At 41.9% G+C, this 23,051-nt stretch overlaps 1 protein-coding gene across 1 annotated transcript in view; it reads right to left on the bottom strand.

The window, feature by feature from the left end:
• Positions 1–12,495: 12,495 nt before the first annotated feature.
• SNX29 (sorting nexin 29) overlaps positions 12,496–23,051 on the bottom strand; it is a 105,999-nt gene continuing 95,443 nt past the window's right edge. Inside the window, exon 21 of the mRNA XM_026042953.1 lies at positions 12,496–15,432. Coding sequence (XP_025898738.1) covers positions 15,303–15,432 — 130 coding nt within the window. The 3' untranslated portion in view covers positions 12,496–15,302. The remainder of the gene's footprint in view (positions 15,433–23,051) is intronic.

The raw sequence follows: 23,051 nt of genomic DNA, 5'->3' as shown, positions 1-23,051 counted from the left end.
CATAATGCTTAAATATGAAGGCACACAGTGCTGTTTCACACAGATGAAAACACAGGCTCTCCAACAGAAACCATTACGTGGGCTTTTCACAACACAATAAACAATGGGATTCATTTCTATTAATCTTCCCCAGTAACTAATGCTGTGTTAAATGTATTCATAAGGCAACCTATGCTGCTGTGAGGGAAGAGAGGAACACAAAGACGGATTAAAGATGAGAAAAACTTTCTGATTTTTAATAAATATCAGGCCTCSTGGGGAGGACCATCCAGACTACCCATTTCTAATGCTGAAGGCAAGCCCATTTTGCTTCATGCAGTTTTTGAAAGCTTTCTAGTACAGCTCACTGTCTGAATACAATTATCTTAAGGGTTTTTTTGGAGGGGRTGGGCAGGAGGGACTAATGCATCTAAAATTAAAAATGTTACTTCTTCATAATGAGAGACACTGAAGTCATGCAATTTTACTGTTTGAATGTAATCCTATAGTGAGATTTCTGTGAGATCCTAYAGTGAGATACCATTCCTCCACATTGAGCTCAGTACACAATAGGTTTTCCGTTAGTATGCTGCTCTAATACTTCTTTAAAAAGTCATTTGCTGTTGCCTCATTTTCTCAGGTGCCTCTTTTTTGTGCAGCATTATACACAACCAGTCAGCTTTATGTGTTGCAGAATTGCATCTGATGCCTTTCTTTCACACTAAAAGGCCTCTCTAGTACATTACACCACTTTACAAGGTGGAATCTCATACAAGCCCTTTCTGTACATATGTAAATTGCTTTCATTTATTTACGCCAGTGGCCTCTACACTCAAATCATATGACTGTTGAATAAACAACTTTTCTCCCTGAATTGCTTTTCTTTTCATATCATTCATGATAAAGAAGCTGTTTCTTCATTAGCCTTTAACAAAGTGTGATTCCTTGCAAAGCATACAAAGTTGGTGCTTTGATGTAGGCTACTTTCTACGGAGGAAAACTAGAGATAGAAACTTAAGATTTTCCTTTTTTTTTTTTTTTTTTAAACAGAATTTCTGAGCATAGGCTCTGTTACAGACTTTACAGAAATCCTATTTACCTTAAACAGCAGTAACCTACCTGYTTCCTCTAGAATGAGAGGAGGAAATACGGCGTACAGGTCCATAATGAACTTGCCCTTGGCTAACATGAATGACCTCCCGTTGGTAGCTTGGGGCCGGGTGTCTCCGGTGCTACCCACGCCGTGCCCATGCTCTCCGGGCCTCGTGCTCACTTGCCATCTGCGAGACCGTAACTCGTGACACGACCCGCTGCCCGAGCCGCGCACTGCACCGCTCTGCAGGACAGGAGAGCCCAGGAGAGGAGGAGGAGAATCCAGCCACAGGCGACACCTCGCTCCAAAATAACCCACTGCATTATTGAATCGCGGTTCCAAATGAAGCACACCTGCAGAAACCATACACTGGGAACATTTTTCAGTACATCTCAATATATGTTACAGTAAGTCAATGGTGCCATTGATCGTGAAGTACTGCATAGTGTATTACAGCCTCAACTAACTCACCCTTAATGGCAAAATAATCACTGCTTAGCAGTTGTTTATAGCTAATAGAACATAATAACTTGAACCGTTCAAAGGATTTTCCATTTGTCATGATGTCGAACTCAATACTATTTTCTTCACTAAAATGTAACAAAAACTTTACAGCTACAAGAAAGCATTTTGAATGCCTTCCTAACTATTGCACTGACAAAACTCTGTAATGTACAGTTTTATTAAAACTGCATCCTCTGATGCAGTGCTGCCTTTTGGTAGCATTAGCACTTAGGTAATTCTTYGCATTTCTTAAATGTTTCTATTAACACGTATGTAAATAGAAGAGCATAATTCTGAAGGAAAAATGGAAATCAACATTTCTTGGTAGATACTGTGCTCACCATCAGACCTTTCTGATGACATTGAGCCGTGCTGGAAGAGACTCTTCTACTGTGAAATCCTTGTTTCATGGATTCTCTTTAACCCAGTGCCTTTCATAGTGGTGGTGCTTGGCATAATGACGGTGGCAGAGGCCAGACAGAGGCACGTACGGATCCTTTTTTACACGAGGATGCTTCTGGCAGGTCTGATTCCATGGGAGGACGGGGATGAAGAGACCTGCAACAGGACATTAGATTTAGATGTCCTGCCTGGTGTACTGGGCCACGTAGGGACGTTATTGTATCATTGACTTCCCTCCTAACCTGGGAAAACCCATGCCCACTGCCCAGCTGGGAAAGGATCAAAAACATCTATTTTCTTTTATCCAGAACACCCAATATCTGGAATGCTCTGGATTAAAATCTGTATGATTTTACATTAGTGGTAAGAATGCTATTGATATCCTTCAGAGATGTCTGAATGCACTTGGTGCCTGCATAAGGATGCATCCACATCCCACAAAAGTCAAAGGAAGGAGGCACAGACCTCGCAGCATCCCTGACCTTTCCCTCACATCCACCTTCCTTTCCCCCTCATACATGTACACAGAGCCAGAGGATTTACAAAGCAGGAAAACAAATAGAGTCAGACCAGTTGTTCATACGGGTCACATCCCTGCTTTGACAAGGTACAATTTAACCTCAAGCTGAACCTGAGTTTCATGGGCCGTGGAGAACAGTTATGTAACAAGGAGCAGTTAAAACACAAAGAGACAAAGCTTTTACATAGCAAAGCAAAGGTAGATTATTAAGCTATCTGAAAAACACTGTAAACACACCATATATCTTGAACTGAATATTATAACCCAAAACCTTACCATCACTATTAATGCATTGGTCAACTCATCCTTACTTGGCATTTTATTGATCATCCTTCTAGTCCAACTCCTTTGAAGGAGGGCAGTGCTGGGGAGCTGCGTCCCGAAAGTGGGAGCCCTGCGGGAAGCTTTCCATGGCCTCAGCAGCTCCGCCGGGCACATGGACCACATCCTCGTGAATGTCGCACTTCAGGCTCTTCACACTGCTCCTGGTGGCAGCTGTAGTCAACACACTGCTCAGCCTCCTACCTCTGTGACTGARAAGCACTGTGTGGCGGGCGTTGGAGCTGTACGCTGAAGACCACCTCAAACACAGAAACGTTAAGCATGGTTTCCTTTTTGGTTTTTTTGCCCTTTTCTGACGTTATTCTAAAGTTCATTTAAATGACTCTCCTGCCACCTCAGTGCCATCCCATTTCCACCAAAGTGGAATTACACTCATGTTGAGCTGCCTGTGCAGTAAGAGGATCATTCATAATCCAAACTCCAGTCCCAAATCAAAAAGCTGCTAACAGAAACCTGCTTTTATGTCCTTCTCTTCTAGACCCGCTGTGTGCCTTTGCAGCGTGATGCATGATACAATTGTGTGCTTGCAAAAGAATACAAATTCAGTAAAAGAAATGGCAGTCATAAAACAGAAACAGAGTTACGATGCATGTGGTTCTAAAGACAGATCTAAGTAATTCATTAAATTGTTATAAAACTCCTCCACTGTAAAACTCATGGCCAATAAAGAGCACGGTGAGGCTGACGAGGAGCCGTGCCTCTGCAAGACTGTCGGAAGATACGCAGCTTGCAGAGCTTTTTCCCTAAATTTGAATCTCTTACTCATCTGATTCTATTTCAGTAAGTCAAGGGATGACTCACGGAATGTCAGAAGCCAGGCACAACAGAGATACCCAATACCCAGTCATTTGTTTTATACCGGGAACGTTGGCAAATTGAGCTGTATACAAGCTGACGGCTCGTCCTAGTCCTCAGTTCAGCTTTTGACTCTCTTTTTACATTAATCTGTCCTTTTACATTAATCTGTTATACTTTAAATACTTTTTCTTCCCTGTAGTCTTGATGATACAATTGTTAAGGCTAAAACTGTAAAAAGATACATGTCTATTGCCCAAATTGTTACTTAAAACCTATTTTTAATTGTTTGAGGAACTTTCAAACTCCAGTTGAATGAAAGCCAACATTTTTTGTGTGTCGGGCCCATTCAAACTTAATAGCAACTACATTTCAGGTGAGAATCCAGCATTTGAGTGTCAGTATCAGTTTTATGTTCCTGCCAGAAGCGTTACACCAGTGAAAGGAAGAGCTGAGCGCTCAGCCCTTGTGCGAGCCAGGTCTCTASAGCCCATGCGGTGCCTACAACGCAGCATTGGGGTTGGGTTTCTTTTTGTTGGCTGCTTAATCTCACTCCTGTGCAACAGTGGCATTTCTGAGCAGTAACCAAAACCCTACGTTAAACAAGACCTGCGGACAGAGCAGTACTCGGCACTCTGACAGATGCGCTCGCCGCCGGGATGATGCGCTGGTGGTGTCCGCGCAGGCCGCACCGCAGAGAGGAGCGGCAGCGGTTCCGTGTCGCGCTGCGCGTGGCCTGGCCGAGGGGAGCAGCGGCTCCGGGAGCGTGTGCTCTGCAGGACACGTGGCAGGTTCCCGGGAAAGGCAGCGGGTGCCTGAGATCAGCCCGGCGTGGCCTCTCAGGCCTCTTGTCATGTAGATGGTGAGATCAACCCGGCGTGGCCTCTCAGGCCTCTTGTCAAGTAGATGGTCAGCTATAATCCTGAACCTCCTGAAGCTCCCCCAAAGCAGATGAAAGACTTCAGGGATGAACTCCTTGGATGTCATCAGTAATTTCTAGCACAAGGTAAAAAATTTAAAATAATTTCTCTGGATGCTGCAATAACCCATTGATCTTTTTCCTATTCTCCTCTATCCTGCTAAGCAAGTCCTTGCCCATGGCCTCACCCGTGTGCCGAGCGAATGTGCTGTTTCTGAATTCTCTTCCATGCTGTGATCTATTCCCAGGAATTATCTGGGCTGTGCTCTTTCTTTTATTGTGGGAGGTTTCTGTGTTAGAAAGAGGTGTTTGTATTCTGAGCTTTGCACTAAATGGGAAGCTGCAGAGATCTGTTACTCCGCAGTCTCAGACTGGCCTCCAAACGCTGTCTGCCTATGGGGCCGCCAGAATTACCGACAGGGAGCTCAGCATCGTAACCCTTGGCTTCCAGTTTGCACCCCAAGCACTGATCTGATCCCTAACTTTCAGGATGGACTTTAACTTTACAGGTAAATTATTCCTGTTTCTCTCATCTTGTTTTTATAAGATCAAGAACAAAGGTTGTCCCATCCTTCATCAGAACACCTAAATAAATATCAGTGTGGCCAAAAATGCAGCTGATTTTATGCATTATCAAAGACTTTGATATGAGCAGAAATGCCTTTCTTTTGAATATATTAACATGTTGTGGCCTGGATGCAGACGGGAGGTTTCCAAAAGSGTCCTTCATCTGGGCGCACTGCAGAGCAGCGGGATAGTTTCGCATGTGTTTTCGCAGCTACGAGCCCTGTTGCTGTCACATACATARCCCCAGGCACCACCACTGCCCTGCATTGCCTGCTATTTAAATGCAGACTGAAGGCAGGTCAAGGTCACACAGAAGAATTTCACTGTTCAAATCAACRTTTGAGTCCAGGAAACAGTACCTGCTGCATAAGGAAATCACTGGACGTAGCAGTCAAAGTCAATAAGTGAATCGGGTGGCGGCGGGTGAGGCAGAATCCCCTGCGTTAGCACAAACGGGCCATGAACGGAGGGCGAGTTTCTAATTAAGAGAGGATCGCTATGGAAACCAAAGGTGGTCACACATAATTGAGTGTGAAACCGCATGAGGCTTCATGACAGAGGTGTCTGCATATATTATCCAGTACATTTTCTGCTGCTGAAATAGAATTGCATTGTCAGGGCAGCCAATATTTGCTGTATTTTCTGTGCCTTGTTTTTAGCAACCAAAAATGTATCTCTGTGGGCTTCAGCAGAAATCTCAGCTCTTCAGCACCCTCCCCAGAGCCAAGGCAGCAGAAGCTTAGATGAGACTCCCTTACCAAACAACATGGGAGAATGATGTCTCCAATGGCATCTATATGAAACTTAMGACAAGAAAGGGCCTCTGGTTTTTCAGTGATACCGGAACGGTCTTGGCCTCATGTCTCCAAACCTGTAACCCCACCAAGCAGGACAGAAGAGCCCCATAAATTCCGCAACAAGGTGGCCAAGTGCTAGGGCAGAGATAGCACTTCTCAAAATGGGAGTGTGACCCTCCTCCAAGCTCCTCAGCATTGTGGCCACACGGAGTATGTTGGTTAAAAATTAGCATGACATTTTATTACCAGTCAGAAGGAGATGGAGAGGCAAGTGACAGTTCTGGAGACTGAATTACTGCGTGCAACCAAGAGCAGCCTGGTAGGAGCAGAGGCCCACACTGTGCCAGCTCGGTGACTTACCTGGAGCAACAAGCAGAATGGTTGAAACAATTTATTTAAATGTATGAAGATTATTTACTACCTTAAGTACCTCCTTCTAGACATTTTAGAGCATTATCTTAACTAATTAGCTTATGCGTTATCTATGTAATGAATCATATTATCTGTGTAATGAATCCTAATGAAGATTAAAGGAAAATCTGATTACTACAAATTGTTACTCTGGTGTAAGATTTCTGAGATTTCTGTTAAAACCTTTTCTTGAACATGTGGATACAAAGGAAAGAACAGATCCTTGGCTCACAAGTTCCCATTTCTCTACACCAGCTGCACATTAGAAGATGTAAAGCTGCTTTATCACATCAAACATTCCCCAAGTCTGGAGGAATCTTGCAGTGTCTTTGGGATAGGTTGGCTTCAGAAATGGGCAAGATAAGGACGGTGATTTAGGCAGCCTTGGCCTATACTTGCCGTGGCCGAGGACTTGCTATGGTCGGAACTGAGAGAAGCTCTGAAACTAAGTTCTGTAAGAACCTCTTGGGCCTTAACTGCCCTTTTCCATATAATTTAATTTACCTTGTGTTGGTGGTGGCTCTTGACGCACGCTGTGTTTGATAGATTCTCCCTGTTCAGGGTGGCCACAGACAAGTTGACATAAACTTCACGTTAACTCTAATTTGGCAAATTCTTGCCTTTGCGTCGTCTACAAACCAAGGGCAGTCTGTTCTACATCTTCAAACGAGGCAGTGGTGATAGTGGCCCACAAGCAGCCTCTCTGCATGCCCAAAGGGCCTCTTCACCCCTGTGGAAAGCGCTCGGTGTGCGCATGGGAAGGCACGGAGACGGCCGGCAAAAGCACGTCCGGCKGAACGCTCTCTTATCCAGAGATAAGTCAAAGCTCTCCGCCAGCGCTGAGCGGTGAGTCCTGATTTCCCATTAATTACATCTCAACAGGAGCTCTGCATATTGCGGGGCGGTCAAAGCCCTGCGGCCACCAAGGGAGAGCCCAAGATCACAGGCTCCCTCTGCCACTCAGGGAGGACAACTTGGCTCATGCTGATTAATGACAGCAGTTGACAACAGATGTTATTCGTTAATTATTGACATGTCCAAAGGGCCCTGTGGCTTGACAGAACCCGTAACAGATACATTTACTTTGCTGTACCTTATTGCAGAACATATGGTAGTGGCCTGATGCATTAGAGATTCTTTGTTGTATGGGTTCCTACACTCAATTCCTCAGTTTTCKGTGGCTTCTTGAGGCAACTTTTCGTTGTTTTCCTTTCTTCTATTATTTAATTACGCTCTAGTTCTGAGACAGAAAGCTAGWGAGAGGTCCTGAGGGATCCTTACTGATGTGATTGCCAGTTCACGTTTTATTCAGCTCACTCTTTAAAAARTATCAAGCAGATGATTTAAAAAACACGTCGGTTAGTCTAACATATTGTTTGAAATTAAAGTATCATTGCAAAATGTCTCAAATCCAATTAACTACTTGAACCTATACCTAGGACTTTGGATGCATGAACTCCATCACTGTATTAAACAAAAACTGACTGAGAATTTCAGTTCTTCAAGATAAACCTCAGAGAAAGATTAAATTGTAGACTACAAACTATAAATATACATCKAATGCTTAGATCTGAAAAGCAGAGCCTTAAGCTCAGTGGCTTAAACAGCACAGTACAAAGGACACCCTGCTTTTTTATTTAGACTTAATGTTTAAGAAATAGCCTTGCTTGTGTGGACCAGTGGAGTCTATTTCTCATGACAGCTGTTTGAGTTGTTACCGCTTTGACTTGTAGCTGGTTTGCTGCTGATCTATATTAAATGGCTTAACTGCATTAAAGTAGGCTTCTGTATAAGTCTGCATTCCCACCTGGGGACCTGCCTTCCTGAATATTCATATTCTTATAATCAGTAACATTGAAAAACTTAATATTCATAATTTAGTTTCCTCCTAGAAATGGAGACRGAAAAAGCTGTCCCTGAACTTCCCGCACAGAACACAGTTAATTCATGGAGGAATTAGCATTTGGAAAAAAACAGAGAACCACATGAGGAGAAAGAAAATCATATAAATCAGATATTTAAAAATGAGTATAAAGCTGCTTAACTCTTTTCTTGCTATCTACTAATCTGTTAATATTTTCCACAAAGTGAAGCTGTATAATGTGCATCTGCAATCTGTCTTACTTTAACTGTGGTTCCAGAGGAAAATATTTTCTGTCTCTGCTCACAAAAGCTGGTGGGATCCCTCAGGAGAAGGCCACAGCATCCCATGGCCACGGCTCTGAACCTGGGCAGCGGGAGAAACAGACCCTTGTTGGACTTGCTTGCTCTCAGCAATTGGAGAACAGGCAATACCAAGAATAAAATGAAGTACGAAAATAATCTTAGTAGAAAAATGTACTCAACGGAGTTGAAGCTCCACATAAAGCTGAACTGCCTTCTGTAAGAGGGACAACTAGGTGCAATTGATAAATGACCTAAGGAAATTAAACATTATTAATTATRAGCTAGATATGAGTAAAGATATATAGTCATTATAAAGATATGCATTTAWTAATGACATACATTGCATTGGATAAGGTACATGCATCTGCTGAATAATGTTAAAATATTAGAAAACTTAAAAAAGGTTGATGGTAGCATCAATATTGTTGAACTGGATATAAAAAGAAAATTATTACCATGAGGCTCATAAATGACATGTAATAAAAATCTACCGTTATAATGCAGACAAAAAAGAAACATTTGGAAAATGAGCATGACAAACATGAACACATAAAAACTATAGTCTATGTTCTAATCTTCTAGAACAATATTAAGTGTGAATTACACTATACTAGTATATCAGTTGCCTATTATTTAAAACTTTGAAATAGAGTAAGTTTACTTACAGTATTTGTAAGTTAGGAGGTCATTTTGAAAGAGCAATGTAGAGTAGCAAATATCTAATTTGTCTAAAATCATTATTTGTTCTTTTGACAAATAATTGTAGACCAAGTTCTCTCTTCATTTTCTTTTTTTTTTTTTCGGGGGGAGGAAAACAACAACAAAAAAGTAAATCCTGTGCATGTCTTCTCCTGAAGAAAGGACAACTTTACACTTATAGGCTGCATCTCTCGGAAGCTAGCACTGCTTATCAGAATTGTTCTAAATATATCCTCCGGATTTGCATGGAAACAGCAGCCCACCAAAGGGAAATGCCATGGATTTGCCAGGACAAATTCAATGTTATTGTCTACCTCCTGTTATTGTCTACCTCCTGTTAAGGCACYTAAACTTACCTCAGGTTTTAAGGCKAAGCTACATCAGCTCCTGGAATGTGGTGACTACCCTGGAGAGCCTGGAGAGGAGGTGCCCCTTGTCTGCTCCCTTGTCTTCTCCTAAGGGAGAAGATGGGCTCCAAAACCTGTCTCAGGTGACAACAAAATACAGAGTAGATAACACTTTGCAGGGTGCTCTCGGGTTGCATGCATGTCCCAGATCTTTAAACTGTCTTTAAAATAGCTTTGTAATTCTCGCTTTTCAAAAAAATAAAAAAATAAAATAAATAAAGCAGAGGGAGAGTAAAACAAATTTTCAAGCCATATCAGCAGCACCAACATGAACACGGCAGACGTCACGGTCTTCTGATCTACACGGAAACAACAGCTATACTGAAATTATAAAGTATAAACACAAATATAAAATTATTATGACATTTAGTTTGGAATAGACTTTATATAACTTAAGTCAGCATTTTTTTCTAAAAGCAGCATGCAAGATATAATTTTGACATTGTTTTCCTTTGTGTTTGCTTCATTATTTATCTAATATACAGTTATAAATGGAAACATTCCAGATTTCCTTCGTCAAGTACTACTTCTGATAAGACAAGTTAATGCCTGTAAACATCATTCTAGAAACTCACTGGAAAAAAGAAAAAAAAGCACAAATCACAGATACAATCACAAAACAGCCGAAAAGAACAAATGAGATGTAAACTGCCCTCTTTCAAACATAAAAAGATGTTATTTTTATTTTCTTCATTGTAAAGTAACATATTTCAACCAGATTACAACAAAATTAACCACAGGATATTAAAAAAACCCAAGTATTTAGAAAATTATATATAGACACTTGCTTAAAAATTCTATAATGTAAACAGGAGCATAACAAGTTAAAATAATATTACATATAGTTTGTTAATACTTCAGTGAACACTGTGCATATGTGTGCTTTAGAATTGACACTATCTTTCTTAAAGTTGTTTAACAAGAAAAAAAAACTCCAAAAATCTAAAGGAAATTCGGCTTCTTCAGTTTCCATCAAGTTTGGTCCCACATAAAAAATACAAATTATTTCCCTATTACTAAGAAAAGAAAATGCAGCCTTTCAGAAATAGATTTTCAACCACATTTGCTTTCCCATATAAATACGTTTTAGTTTCTTAAATAATTCACTAGCCTGCTGAAGAGACCAGCCACCACAGCTTAGCTTCTGCTGACAGGGACTCCCGCTTGAAAACGTGTTAAACAAATGGATTCCTCCTCCATGGAAGTGCAGGACRTTTGTTTAGGCAACAAAGATCTTCTTTTCAGTCCTGTTATTGCAGCAGTTTGTAAATTTGGACAATTCATTCCTCTCTAAACACCCAAGTTAGATGTAACGGGACCATAAAAGTACAGTTAGTGCAGAATAAGAAATAACATTTCCAGTGTCAGAGCACTGTGTTGAGCAAGTGTTTTGTTTTTCACGGAGTATGTGAAATACAGAGCAGGKTTAACTCATATTTTAAAATGTTATCTAATAGGCTTCATTTCATAAATGAAAATGATTCTTTCAAATACACGATGCTAAGAAACTCCTGAAATGGCTACATATTCATCAAATTAATATTCCCCGATGGGATAGAAAGTGTTGACTTCAATATCCCAACAAAAGAAAATGTGAGGAGACAAATTCCTTACTTTTTTGAGTTTTTTAATCATATTTCCAGAGGTGAGCTTAAGCTCAACAGAAAAATATTCCTGTTTTCAAGGGAGAGGTGTTTCAAGGTGCTTTCACGTTAACCGTGGCCTCTTTTCCCGTGTACCTGGATTTACCAGCCAGAGAGCACAGTGCTGCTCCCAGCATTTGCGAGGCGGCTCCAGGAGCAAACTCTTGCCAAGAGGTGTTCATTTTTCTTTGAAACTGTGGTTCCACGGGGTTTTCATGTTGTTCTCAAGCAGATAACTCTATTTRAATCCACAGCCAGACTGTCTGTCCTCAGTTACAGGGTATAGATCGGGTGGGTTTTCTTCAAACCTTTGAAATAACACCAGTCTGGAGCAGCACTGAGAGCTCCCTCCTTGCTCCGAGCCAAGTAAAAGGAATGCCATGCAGATGAGCCAGTACTAATAACTAATACTGAGAACAACCTATCACTTCTTAAATAACTAATCTGTGCTGACAGGCAGCACCGGGAGTTCACACGGGGCGCACTGAGGCTCATCCATTATTAGCTTGCTGCTCTGAGTCAGTCCCCCTCATTTGTTAGTAGCTTCTTGTTAATGAGTTTGACAGCTACAATGCAGATATTGCTCTGTATAATAAAACATGATTTTGTAACACAAGTGCACCTTAACGGATAGGGCACAATTTTGAGCCAGTGATCATTTAATACCATTATGGCCTCGCACTAAATACTCACTTATTAACCCAATCACACTGGCTTATGACTTCCAGTAGAATTTGTAAGATGATATAATTTGTTTACAACTATCACGCCAACAATATATTCCCTAAAACAGGACTGTTTTTGAAAGTATTAATCTTCCTAAGAGTATGTGATTTAATGCACATAAGAATTTAAGCCTCTATTACTATGCTATTATGCCGTCTCATAGAAACCTTGGAAATTTATAATTACTGAGAAATTTAATGTGATACAAAAGCTAAGTCAATGCAATGCGTTCTCTGTAATGAACAGCGGCATCGCTAATCGAGATTCTGAGAAACCATAATCAATATTTAATAAATTAATCACAGAAATCACATCTGCAAAACATGCAAGACATTTTCCTGCTTTTTGTTTCTTAGGAAATTGTTCTGTTTTCATACAATAGGAGACCAGCATTAAAATAAAAAGTAATGCTATTTATATTTACCAATTGATTTGAATAAATGCTCTAGGTGGAATGAGCATCCCTAGAGATTTGAAATGCCTACAGGTAAAACAGAAAGGAAGTAACAGCATGGATATACCCACAGAGCCTCACACTGCGCTGTAGTCCTAAGCCTGAAGAACGACTCAGGTGATGAARTGGGCCCGAGTCCTCTATTCTGTGGTTATAGTGATGTTCAAAGCACCATAAAGAACTGGCTGAATTCTTCARCTTATTGTGTTGAGCAGATATCTGATATGAGCTAAATGTTAGTACCAAACTAGGTAAGGTTTGTACAAAAATCATAGCTACGGACATGAGATTAAATGATACAGAAGAGAAACTGATATAATCAGTCAGTTGATGGAACCACTACTACACTTACAAGTATTTTATACGAAAAAAATGCAAGTATATTGGGGTTCTTGGAGTAGTTTCTTTAAAATCCTTCCTGATTTTGACAGTCAAATAAAAGAAGTGCTATTTGAAAAAGTATTCATAATTCTCTGAAATACTGGGCATTTTAGAAGGTATTGAACATTCAAAATACTAGGCATCTACTTGCTTTCACAGAAGAATCTCATTGATCTTCCAAAGTAACTAGGTGAACAAAGCGAGAAAAGTCTGGCCTTTCATCACTAGGTTTTAAAGGACGCACAAGYAAGCAGGGAAGGGGACTCGCAGAGTTCTCCCTGCAGTATCTTGTACCACAAGGTGCACACTGTTTGCAGACTGCAGTCAGAGCAGTTTATATACAACTCAGGTAAAGGTAGCAAAAAACAACCTGTATACAATAAACAAGTTCAGTATTTTCGTGTCATCTATATACACATATTAAAAATTACAAGAGTCAAAATGATCATGAATGAAATAATTTTAAGATTCAAATAAGGAGATGAGAAAAATTCTTTCTAAACAACCTTATAAAAAGAACAAGTTTAAATTTAGTCTACACATGCTAAATTAGCTTTCTTACCAATTTTCAACTTTCTGAATACAGATGAGTACTTTAACTTGTGAGCTATTTCCTGAATATTAACGCAGCTTCACGTGGCAAACTGATGAATCACGAAGGATTGCACAGCTCCTTCTTTCAGACTCACTTGCAATTCAGTGTTAAAAGACGTGTTATTTTTCTGCTGGCCAAGTCTCTCAGCCATGGTGAGACGTAACTTGAGAATCTTTTCAAAAGCACAGATAGGCTTCACCTGCAAGCTGCAAGCTCTCTCTCCTCCCCCAGATAAACGTCCTCTACRCAAGCCTCTAGCAGTAACTCATCCTTTGGCACAAACCACAGCAGCTGGCTCCCACGTTCCCGTGCRGATTCCTTGCTCCCCTTTGCCACGTCCTGCTGTGGAGTGCAATACATACGCCTCGCTTTTTAGTGTTAGGAACACAAGATTTGTGGCTCAGACTTGCGTGTGAGCCCAGGAACACGACTCACTTGGCGGGCCGCATCTGTCCYCGCTTGAGGGAGCCGCTTCCTGAGCAGGCGATTCGGGAGCGCGCCGCAGGCTTGCGGAGCGGCAGCTCCGGCTGKGGGAACTTCAATAAAGCACGGAGATACAAAGTGCGTTACTAATAATGAGCTTGTTKTTCTGCAGGGAAGTATTAGAACTTCAGTATCTATCGATGTGAGAATTTAATATAACAAATGGACAATAAAATGACAAGATACACCAATTTAAGTCAGATTATCCAAAGAACTTCTGCAAAGAAAGATGTTCTTGCACAAAGAAAAAACAGAATACATTTGATAGAAAATTTGAATGTACATTGCTTAAACTTAATAAAGAAAAGAAGATAGCTAATATATAATTAACTGCCTACGGCAGTGCAACTAATGGRTACTGAACTGGATTCCAGTTAATCCATGTCAGAACTTCCATCACTTAATAATAACTCTGGCTAATTTTTTTAGTTACTCACAATAGTACCATTACAAATTACTTTTCAGTAAGTGGTGATGGGTAACAGGCACTTCCATTTCAGGTGATCTTGAAGTAATACCATGGGAGCGGTTTATGAAATAGGAATTCCAAGCTGCCCTTTTAGGATGGGGACTGTTTTGTAATGCCAGCAACAAATCAATGGCAATATATAACTCAAGATGTGAAAATGCTATTTTGTACTGTTAACTTTGTGAATCCCGGTGGCAATCCATAGAAACAAATAATATTGCACCCAGCCTTACTTCAGCAAGGCTGAAACATCACAAAAAAWTATTACATTCTCTGAGATTTTATAGAATTACTTTCCACAAATGAAAGCTATTGGGAATATCTAACTACGAACATACAAAAGCTCTTTTTGCCACCAGTACTGCTTTTTCCCTTGTCATTTACTTTGTCAAGTTTATTTACAAACTTTTGCGTGTATCAGAGGTTTACAACTAAAAAAAAAGSAAAAAAAATCACGTCTTTTTCTATTTACAAAAGGTAATAAATTAGTGAGGTTCTTTTAAGCACATATTTCTGACATATTAAGTAGTGATAATCATAGCTGTTCTTCTAAAGAAAAAATTATCTTGACATGATGCCCATGTCTCTAGAGTAGAAAAAATTAAATGTAGAAGGGGAGACACTACAACACAAACAAGGAATTCAGAGAGCAGAACAACTCGAGAAGAGCAAGGCAAGCGCGCACGTGCGACGCAGCCGGCCGAAACACGGGAAACGCTGTCAGTGCTGGCTCGAGCCCAGGGCCTACCCACTGTTTTGAGAAAKCTGTTACCACCTCCCGAAGCATTTAACCAGGAGACAACCCCCAGCAACGAGCGTATTTTCTCAGGACTTCAAAGGATGCAGCTGGAGTCTCTCCGGGAGCTTCTGGCACGGCCTAGGTCTCCGAGGCAGGCGCCGTCGGCGGTGCCGTGTTCCCGGGCCCCACGCCGGCGGTGCCGTGCCCAGCGTCACAGATCTCCGCTCTGCGGCTCCAGGCTCCGGGGCTCTCTCGGGTGGCCACGGGACAGCTTGGGGAAGCGCGTGGCCACTCTCGGGCGGCTGCTTTTGCTCACGGGCTCTCCGGAAGGTTGGATATCACTAGGAAAAACAGAAACAGAGCTGGAAATGGCTAGTGCACATCACGTGCCGAGTTGTTCTGGGGCTGTTCGCATATGAAAAAGCAGATGTTATGGGAGCCTGGCACGCGACCGCAGGGTGCAGCACGTCTGCAACCACACATAAGGGTGCTCCTGCTGCTGCCACCACCGGGGCCAGTTACAAACGGGCTCTTCCGAAGACGAGCACTAGCAGTGTGGTGGGGACTTAATGGAAGACCGCAAATCACGAGATAAAAGCGTATCTCGATGGGCTGGAGTTCAGAAATGGTGGATAAGCATTTTGAAGTGATAGGAGTACAAGCAAAATAGACACGAGCTCGGATGATGCTCTACTTAACAATCCTCTAATTATGGATGGATGTATCATTGCATGATGAAGTACATTAGTAATACATCCCTGGTGGGAATCCTTCAGTCCCTGCGGCCCACAACAGACTAGCTGTACATGAACGAGCCATTTGGCAAAGGCCCAGAGAAGAAGTAYATTAAATTCAACAACAAGCAGTAACAGAAAATTGCAGCTTACCTAGGTGACATTCAGAGGCTATAGACTCCTCGGGAAACTACAGTATAAAGGGATASTGTTGTACTTTTTCCATTCTTGCAGAGGATTCTGCATAGTTTTAAACTGCTTACATACAGATTAATAAATATAACTAAACTTTGCATTTTGCAGCTCAGCAAGGCAGTAACAAGATTACACAGCATACAAAGTCAGGCTTACTTTTATATGTAGAGAAACTTAGGAGTCCTATCTCCAGAGTGGGTTAACAAGTCAATGAGAGATGCCCATCTGCAGTGCTCGCCACATTAAATAAATACAGATATATTTGAAAACAAGTAATTAATTTACTCCCCATAGTTCTCTTTTTCCCCTGCAGTGACTTTCTGCRCCGCTCAGGGTCCCATCCAAGGCCCCAGCAAACCCAGGTCTGTTCCAGAGTGGGTTGAGCACCCACCCAGGAGACATGGGCAAAGCCCGGGCCTTTTCCAAGGGGAAAATTCCCTTTGAGGAATCAGGGAAGCGCTGCAAGGCACGGCAGCTGTATCACTGGTAACCATTCGCTCTGTAATTTCAGTGTGCACGCTTACTGTTACTCACTAAAATAAAAGAAATCCAGGACAGAGAAAAATGCATGCCCAATTCAAATGTTAAATGTTACCAGAAAATATTTTTAATGGCAACGTATATTACTGAATAGCCCAAAGAAACCTTAATTTAGAAAAAGCCTCTAATTTCACTGCATTTCCTAGGTAAGCAGCAAGTCTTTTTGTGACAAAATTGCACAGAATATCTGTGATACACATCTTCCTCTTGTAGCGCTACAAGATTTACAAATTGGAGTTTTATCTCTTCATTTGCCTGTCAATAAAATCAAAACAGTAAAAACTAATATAGCGTGTTATTAATTCTTGGTAGCCAAAGACATTAGACTCTCATCGTAACCACTCTGCTCCCAGGAATTTCTGTTTGGAAACCCACCCCTTTCTCCGGCTTGCCTCGGGTGCTCTCCCAGCTCTGGGATGGGGCAGCCGGTCGCTGCCAGGTGCACAGCAGTCCGTGCTGTAGGTTCATGCCGCCAAAGTGCAGCGTTAGGCGCAGTCCTAACAACTTGGGACGGCTTTAGTGAGAGCCCATTTTTATACACAAGCTCCTCCTGCTGGCACGTCCAAGAAAGGACACTAGTGCCAGCCCAACGCGCAGTGACTTCTCGCTTCTGGAGGGGAAATTCCTTGAAAGGAGAAAGGCACAAAACGCGCAACACGAATTCTCTTAAATGAAGAGACAGGCATCAATATAAGTCTGTTTTGACAGAAATAGGAGCTAATAAGGTGGTTTTCGGATGGTTACGTGAGCACCAATATGYGTGAATGAAGGACAAAAAAATCTAAGTGTTCTGATTTACAGGATGGTGCTACAAAACCACAGATATCTAATAAATAAAACTTAAATGTCTAATTTCATTTTTTCAATATTCCAAATTTAAAGAAAAATCACTGTGTAACATACGTTTACAGAAAGCAACTTCAAACACAGGAATTAGATTGTCATTCATGCAGCACGAAGAAGGAACCAGTAGGTTCTGGCCAACTGCATTCAGCTGCCCAGATCCACCTCAGCTGAACCAGATGTATGGGGAAGAAAAGCACAGATCACCAAAAAAGCCACACACTAAAAATATCCATCATAAGCCCCTTTCCTTTCCTCACTCCAAAAACTCATGAGAAAACCTGCCAGCCCAACGTGCCTATCTGAGCCACAGCTTTCTGCTGGACTGCAAAAACACTGATTTTCAAGTAACAGCCAGAAAGTTTTACTGATTTTTTTTTTTTGGGGGGGGAAAAAATCCATCAAAAAAACCCACAATCCCCAAACTCATGTTAATAAAGAAGGAGGAAAAGAATCTCCCTGCTGTTGCCTCTCCTGGATTTAATGATTTAGTTCTGGAGTAGAGGCCCATCTATACTTAGAATAGCTGGCATTAAATGAGACGCCTTTCCAAACCAATTTACCCTTCAGCAGGTCAGCTAATCCACAGACTTCTAGGCAAAAGTATGAACCGCTTAAAATGGTCTTTTCTGGCAAATGCACATGAGGAGGAAATGGGAAGACTTGTTCCGAATCTATTTTTGCCAGCCTGGGTTGCAGACCTACGCGCAATGTTTGCAAATCCACTTCCTYGTCTGGCTCCGTCACCGGAAAGGCTTCCAGACACCTTTTGGGCAAGGGTTACAGCTCACATACAGTTGATAGCTCACGTCGATTAAAATACACATTTAAAATATGTAAATCTAATCCAGGGAATGACATTCTTACAYCAGGAGCCCAGCTAGTTGCCCAGGAATAGCTCTGCCAGAGCCGGTATCCCAAGTCCCAGTGCCAAAAGCTTCCTCCTTGAGCCCGCATCTCCCGGAGCTGCACGCCTTTCCCGTTAACACCGTGCTCTCTCTTCCACTCCGCGGCCTCCGCAGCCACTTCGTGGCGCTCGTTTCTGGAGGAAGGGGACGCTTGCCAGGGGTCAGCCTGTCCAGGAGAACGTTGCCTTCTCCTGCTCCTGCGGCCCCACGCGGGCCATCAACGCCGCCTGCCCGCCAGGGCACCGCTCCGCTTTCRGCCTTCCCACGGACCTGCCCCGCCGCTGTCTGCAATCCAATTCACTTCCATCGATCTTGTCTTGGTGTCAGGCTCTGCCCGAGGTGCATCCATGGAGAGGAGCTCGCAGGAGCTGTTCTTTTTCATCAGCTTCCAGTTTATTCATACCTCTGAGTTGATTCGTTGGCTTTCCCTGCAGCAGACTGTAAACCCTGCTCTCTGTGCTGCTTTTTGCATAGATAACAGTTGCAGCTGCAGTATTTCCTTACTCAAGGTCACAAACATTTACAGAGAGAAACTTCTTTCCCATCTCATCCAGCCAACTCTTCAGGAAAAAAAATTGGAGAGAGAAGGGTTTTTTCCGTAAAAACTAAACAATTTGACTGTAACTGGAAGAACTTTTGTASCAGTCTGAGATACAGCAATGGGAGTGCTAAGCACACACCGAGGGAACAGCAAAGCTCAGGATCAGGTTTCTCAYAGATACCCACTCAGTACATCTCTGGAGATGGTCCTGATTTAAGCTTTAATTACAAAATATTTTTCACATTGAAAATGGCTTAGGAAGAAAAGCATTAGCTGAGCAATGAACTTGACGGCTTCTTTTTTCATCAGGTTTTGCTGTCATGCTTTTCTTTGTCACAATATTCATCTGATTTCCAGCTATAACGCCAATATTTAATATGGAAAACTTCACTCAGGCATCCTCCTCAAAAAAGGTAATATCAAACCGTGTCTATATGATAAAGATTATTATAAGACAAGTGCAAACGAATTCTGCATTGTCACCACTACATTTCCCAACATCTCTGCTCACTGGGCTCAGCAGTGATCCCTGCTCAGTGCAGATGAGCCCTCTACAGTAAAACAGACAGATGCTGAATCTCCTGAAGATGTTCACGTAGAACAGGTCAAAATCTGGACCTTTGTGCTTCCTATCAAGACTAGATCTGACCACACAATGAAAATTCATTCGTTCTAATATTCCAGCCAACTGTTTAACTAATACACAGCTCTTTCTACTGCAAAATAGACATTTCCACAATAGAGCAGAGTATTCATAATAAAAATGCATTCAGTCTCTTTTTGCTGTGAAATAATTACAAACATGTGCTTAAATTTGCTTTAATCTGACTGATCCCAACTTGAACATCCTTGTTTTACCATAATCATCATCTGCACCGATATTTGAGTAATTCTGTAAGCCAAGACACCTCACCTAATTCTGGTGTTCTGTTTTTTTTCTTATGCTGACTTCACTTTGAAGTTGGTGAAACATCAGGATTACTGTACAGGGACCAGTCAGTATCCACTACTAGTGATTAATTTGGGGTTGAATGTGCTCTGATCCTGGGCTTTCCAGTGCCTACTAAGTGCATTCAGAAACAGTTATCTTCATTTTTTTTTGTGTAATGTAACACATAATTAACTAGAAAGCCAAAAAAAAGAACATATATATATATATGTGTATATATAACATTTTGCCACGAAACACCATTTATTTATATTTGTTATGACTATGTTTTGTGTATTTCAATGATGATTTGAAAGATGATAAATTTAGTTAGTCTAGACCTGTACATCTAGCCCCTGCCAACCCTCTACTTGACATGGGGCTAGTTAAGATTTGTGTAAGCATTACAGGTTACCACTTCTCAGGGACTGTATAATATAAGGAGCAAATGGTTCGRAAGCTGAACATGTTCCAAGGTTGTTTATGCAATAACAAAATGCAGGATTTGCTTTCAGAGGAACAGTGTTCAGCGAATACCTGGGTTTGTTTTTCCCTGCTCGCGCTGTAATTATCATCTTTAAGGGAAAAGGAGACAGATCTGGGATACGTTTTTATTGAAAACAGTGAGGTAAGTAAAAACAGAAGACTTCTGCATTAGGATCCACAATGCATCTTATATGTGAAAATAAAGGGAGGGAAAGTCTTGCTTGACAAGTAGCAATTTCAGTTTGCTGAGACAGCAGCACAGAACATTGCCTAGCCAGGCACTTCCTCCTCCAAGCTCACRTGCTGTTTGCATGGGAAGATGACATGGGGTGGAAAGAGCTTTAATTACCAAATTATCTATTGAACAACATAGTGTGTTTGGCACTGAAAGTTCCCACAAAAAGCAGGCTCTCAGATGCTGATATATGTGATGGCAGTGGGAGGCTTCATATATTAACACCTGTAAGCTTCCCCTTGCCAAGTCGTACAGGACACACAGAAAGGTCCCACCACCTTTCCATGCCAAGTGGTGTGGAAAAGACTGACCTGATTAGGAAAAYCACGTCTGCTTTTCCTAATACCACAAAGAAGAAAAATTTGAAAAATTAGAAAGATTTTTCTTATCTGCTGACACCCATCATTTATGTGTTAATGAACTACTAATGCACGTAAAAACAAAAAACTTTCTTTTGCAATTACCAYAAGAGCAAATGGAACAGTAAGAAAAAGTTGTGTTGTTTTGATCTTCCAAGAATGCACTCGAGTTTGAATTGCTCTGTTAAGACACACCGGCAGCTTTTGTCAAGTCCCTTCATTCCTTCTAACTGCAGRTGTGAAAATTAACTAATGAAAATCTGTTCCTAAAACGCCATGGGATGCTAAGTCTTTCCTGGAAGATATGTTAGTAACAAGAATGAGATGAAYGGTGCTTTAGAGCAAACAAGTTGGTTGGCTGGGTGGGCATCTTCATGCAATCCCACCATCAGCTTGATAATTACCAGTGACCAAGCAGGTCCGCGACCTAAAAGCTCAGGAATACTGAATGGCTTTACCTCACCTTTGGGAGACTTTYCTATAGGGCTTAATTTTAGTTTACTCCATTTAGTTTTAATATATGAAAGAATTTCAAAACCTGCACTGCTGAGCACACAGATGGGGGTGATGTGAAGGAAACCCCCAAAATACAGTGATGCCACAGAAATAACAGTGAGCAGGAGGGGAAAACAGGTAAATGAAGTACAAAACTGAGTTCTGTGGACAGGATAACAAGSGAAATGCCGACTTTATTCTGCGCAATGAAAATGAGGACTAATGCTTACATTGAATCCAGCCTCGCAAAGGGAGCTCTCGAAGGACATTGGACAGTGCCCAGAAAATAACTAAGGGGACCAGCCTGGCATGCAACATTGGTGATGAAGTAGCCTGATCCTGCACAAACACCGGGCCCATGAGCAAAGGGAAGGCCAGAGCGCTCAGCACCAAATCAGATTTGCAGATTAGTCAGAATCCAGTTATTTTCTCTGCAAAAAGAAAACAGCAACGATATATATATATATATAAAGATATATATATATATATATATATATATATATTAAAAAAAAATGCTCACTCATCTGGCAGTTCTGGAAAGGACGAGGGACGTATCATATACGCTCACAGAGAAACAGGGTGCAGCTTTGTAATTCCATCACGGTGCAGCTGAAGGCCCAGCACCCCTTTCAGGTGCCCCTGCACCTTTGTGCAGGACCCACGTTGTGCACCCAGGCTGCTGTGGGCGATTACCCTGCGTACACACGTACGCCATAACCACCCAAAGCCAGAAAGCAAAAGCAGTTATTCTATATCTCTACTGTAGTAATGATTAAGCATCTTCCTCTTCACAGATTGGACATGTGATAAATAAGGCTCCTTCTGTCCTGAAAGGCCAGACTTCGCTCCTGTCAGGAAGATAAGACTTATTATCATATTTAAATTTAAATATAATCATTTGACATTTTTGCTGTTTTTCTGCCTGAAGCATGAGTAACAAAGCAGAATATGGGCGAGCTGCGGGAATTCACAAAAAGCTCTTTCCTTTCTTTTTACTGATTTATCACCATCTTGAAACAGATCTTGGAGCCTGAAGAATATAAAAACTAATTCAAAGGAGACTAAATGCTAGGAATAGACAAGCTGATCTAAAGTGGATGAGAATGAGAACCTATACATGAATAGCCAGTAAAAATGAGTGGCCAGCAGGTTCTCATCTGTTTTGATCCAAGTAATTAAAAAAACTTTGCAACAGCAACAAGGTGAATCTTCCCCAGACGTTTCTCCTGCAGAGCTTTCATGTAGAACAGAAGGTAGCACCGAGTTAGGGTCGAGGKCTGGGGGCTCCTGTATGTTCTCATGTCGCAGCCCTGACGCGTTTCACGCTGCAAGGAGGTCGTGGGCTCCCTAAAACCACCCTTGGCCTGTAGCCTCCCCAAGAGGCTCATGCTCTCCTCGCTCCTCTGCCTTCCACGGCTTCCAGCCCCATGAAGACTTGGGGGTGATGAAGATCAGCACGCTGTAGAGGAGGGCATGGGTTTAATGGCTCTCAGCAACACTGAACAAAGCAGCTCTGCAAAAGCTGCAGAGGCTTCGCCTTCCCTGGCTTAGCAATGATCAGTGCGGGTGGGGAGATGCTGCAGGATTTTATCTCTGTTGGGGTCGTTCTGCTTTGCAAGCAGCGGAGCAAGAGAAAGGATGCAGAATGGATCATAGACAGCCTGCCCCTCCGGGTCCTCCTCGCAGCGTTACTGCA

The sequence above is a fragment of the Nothoprocta perdicaria genome, unplaced genomic scaffold, assembly GCF_003342845.1.
Source record: "Nothoprocta perdicaria isolate Ctin4 unplaced genomic scaffold, notPer1 scaffold_319, whole genome shotgun sequence".
Taxonomy (NCBI): Eukaryota; Metazoa; Chordata; class Aves; order Tinamiformes; family Tinamidae; genus Nothoprocta; species Nothoprocta perdicaria.
This window is presented reverse-complemented; position numbering and strand designations above follow the sequence as displayed.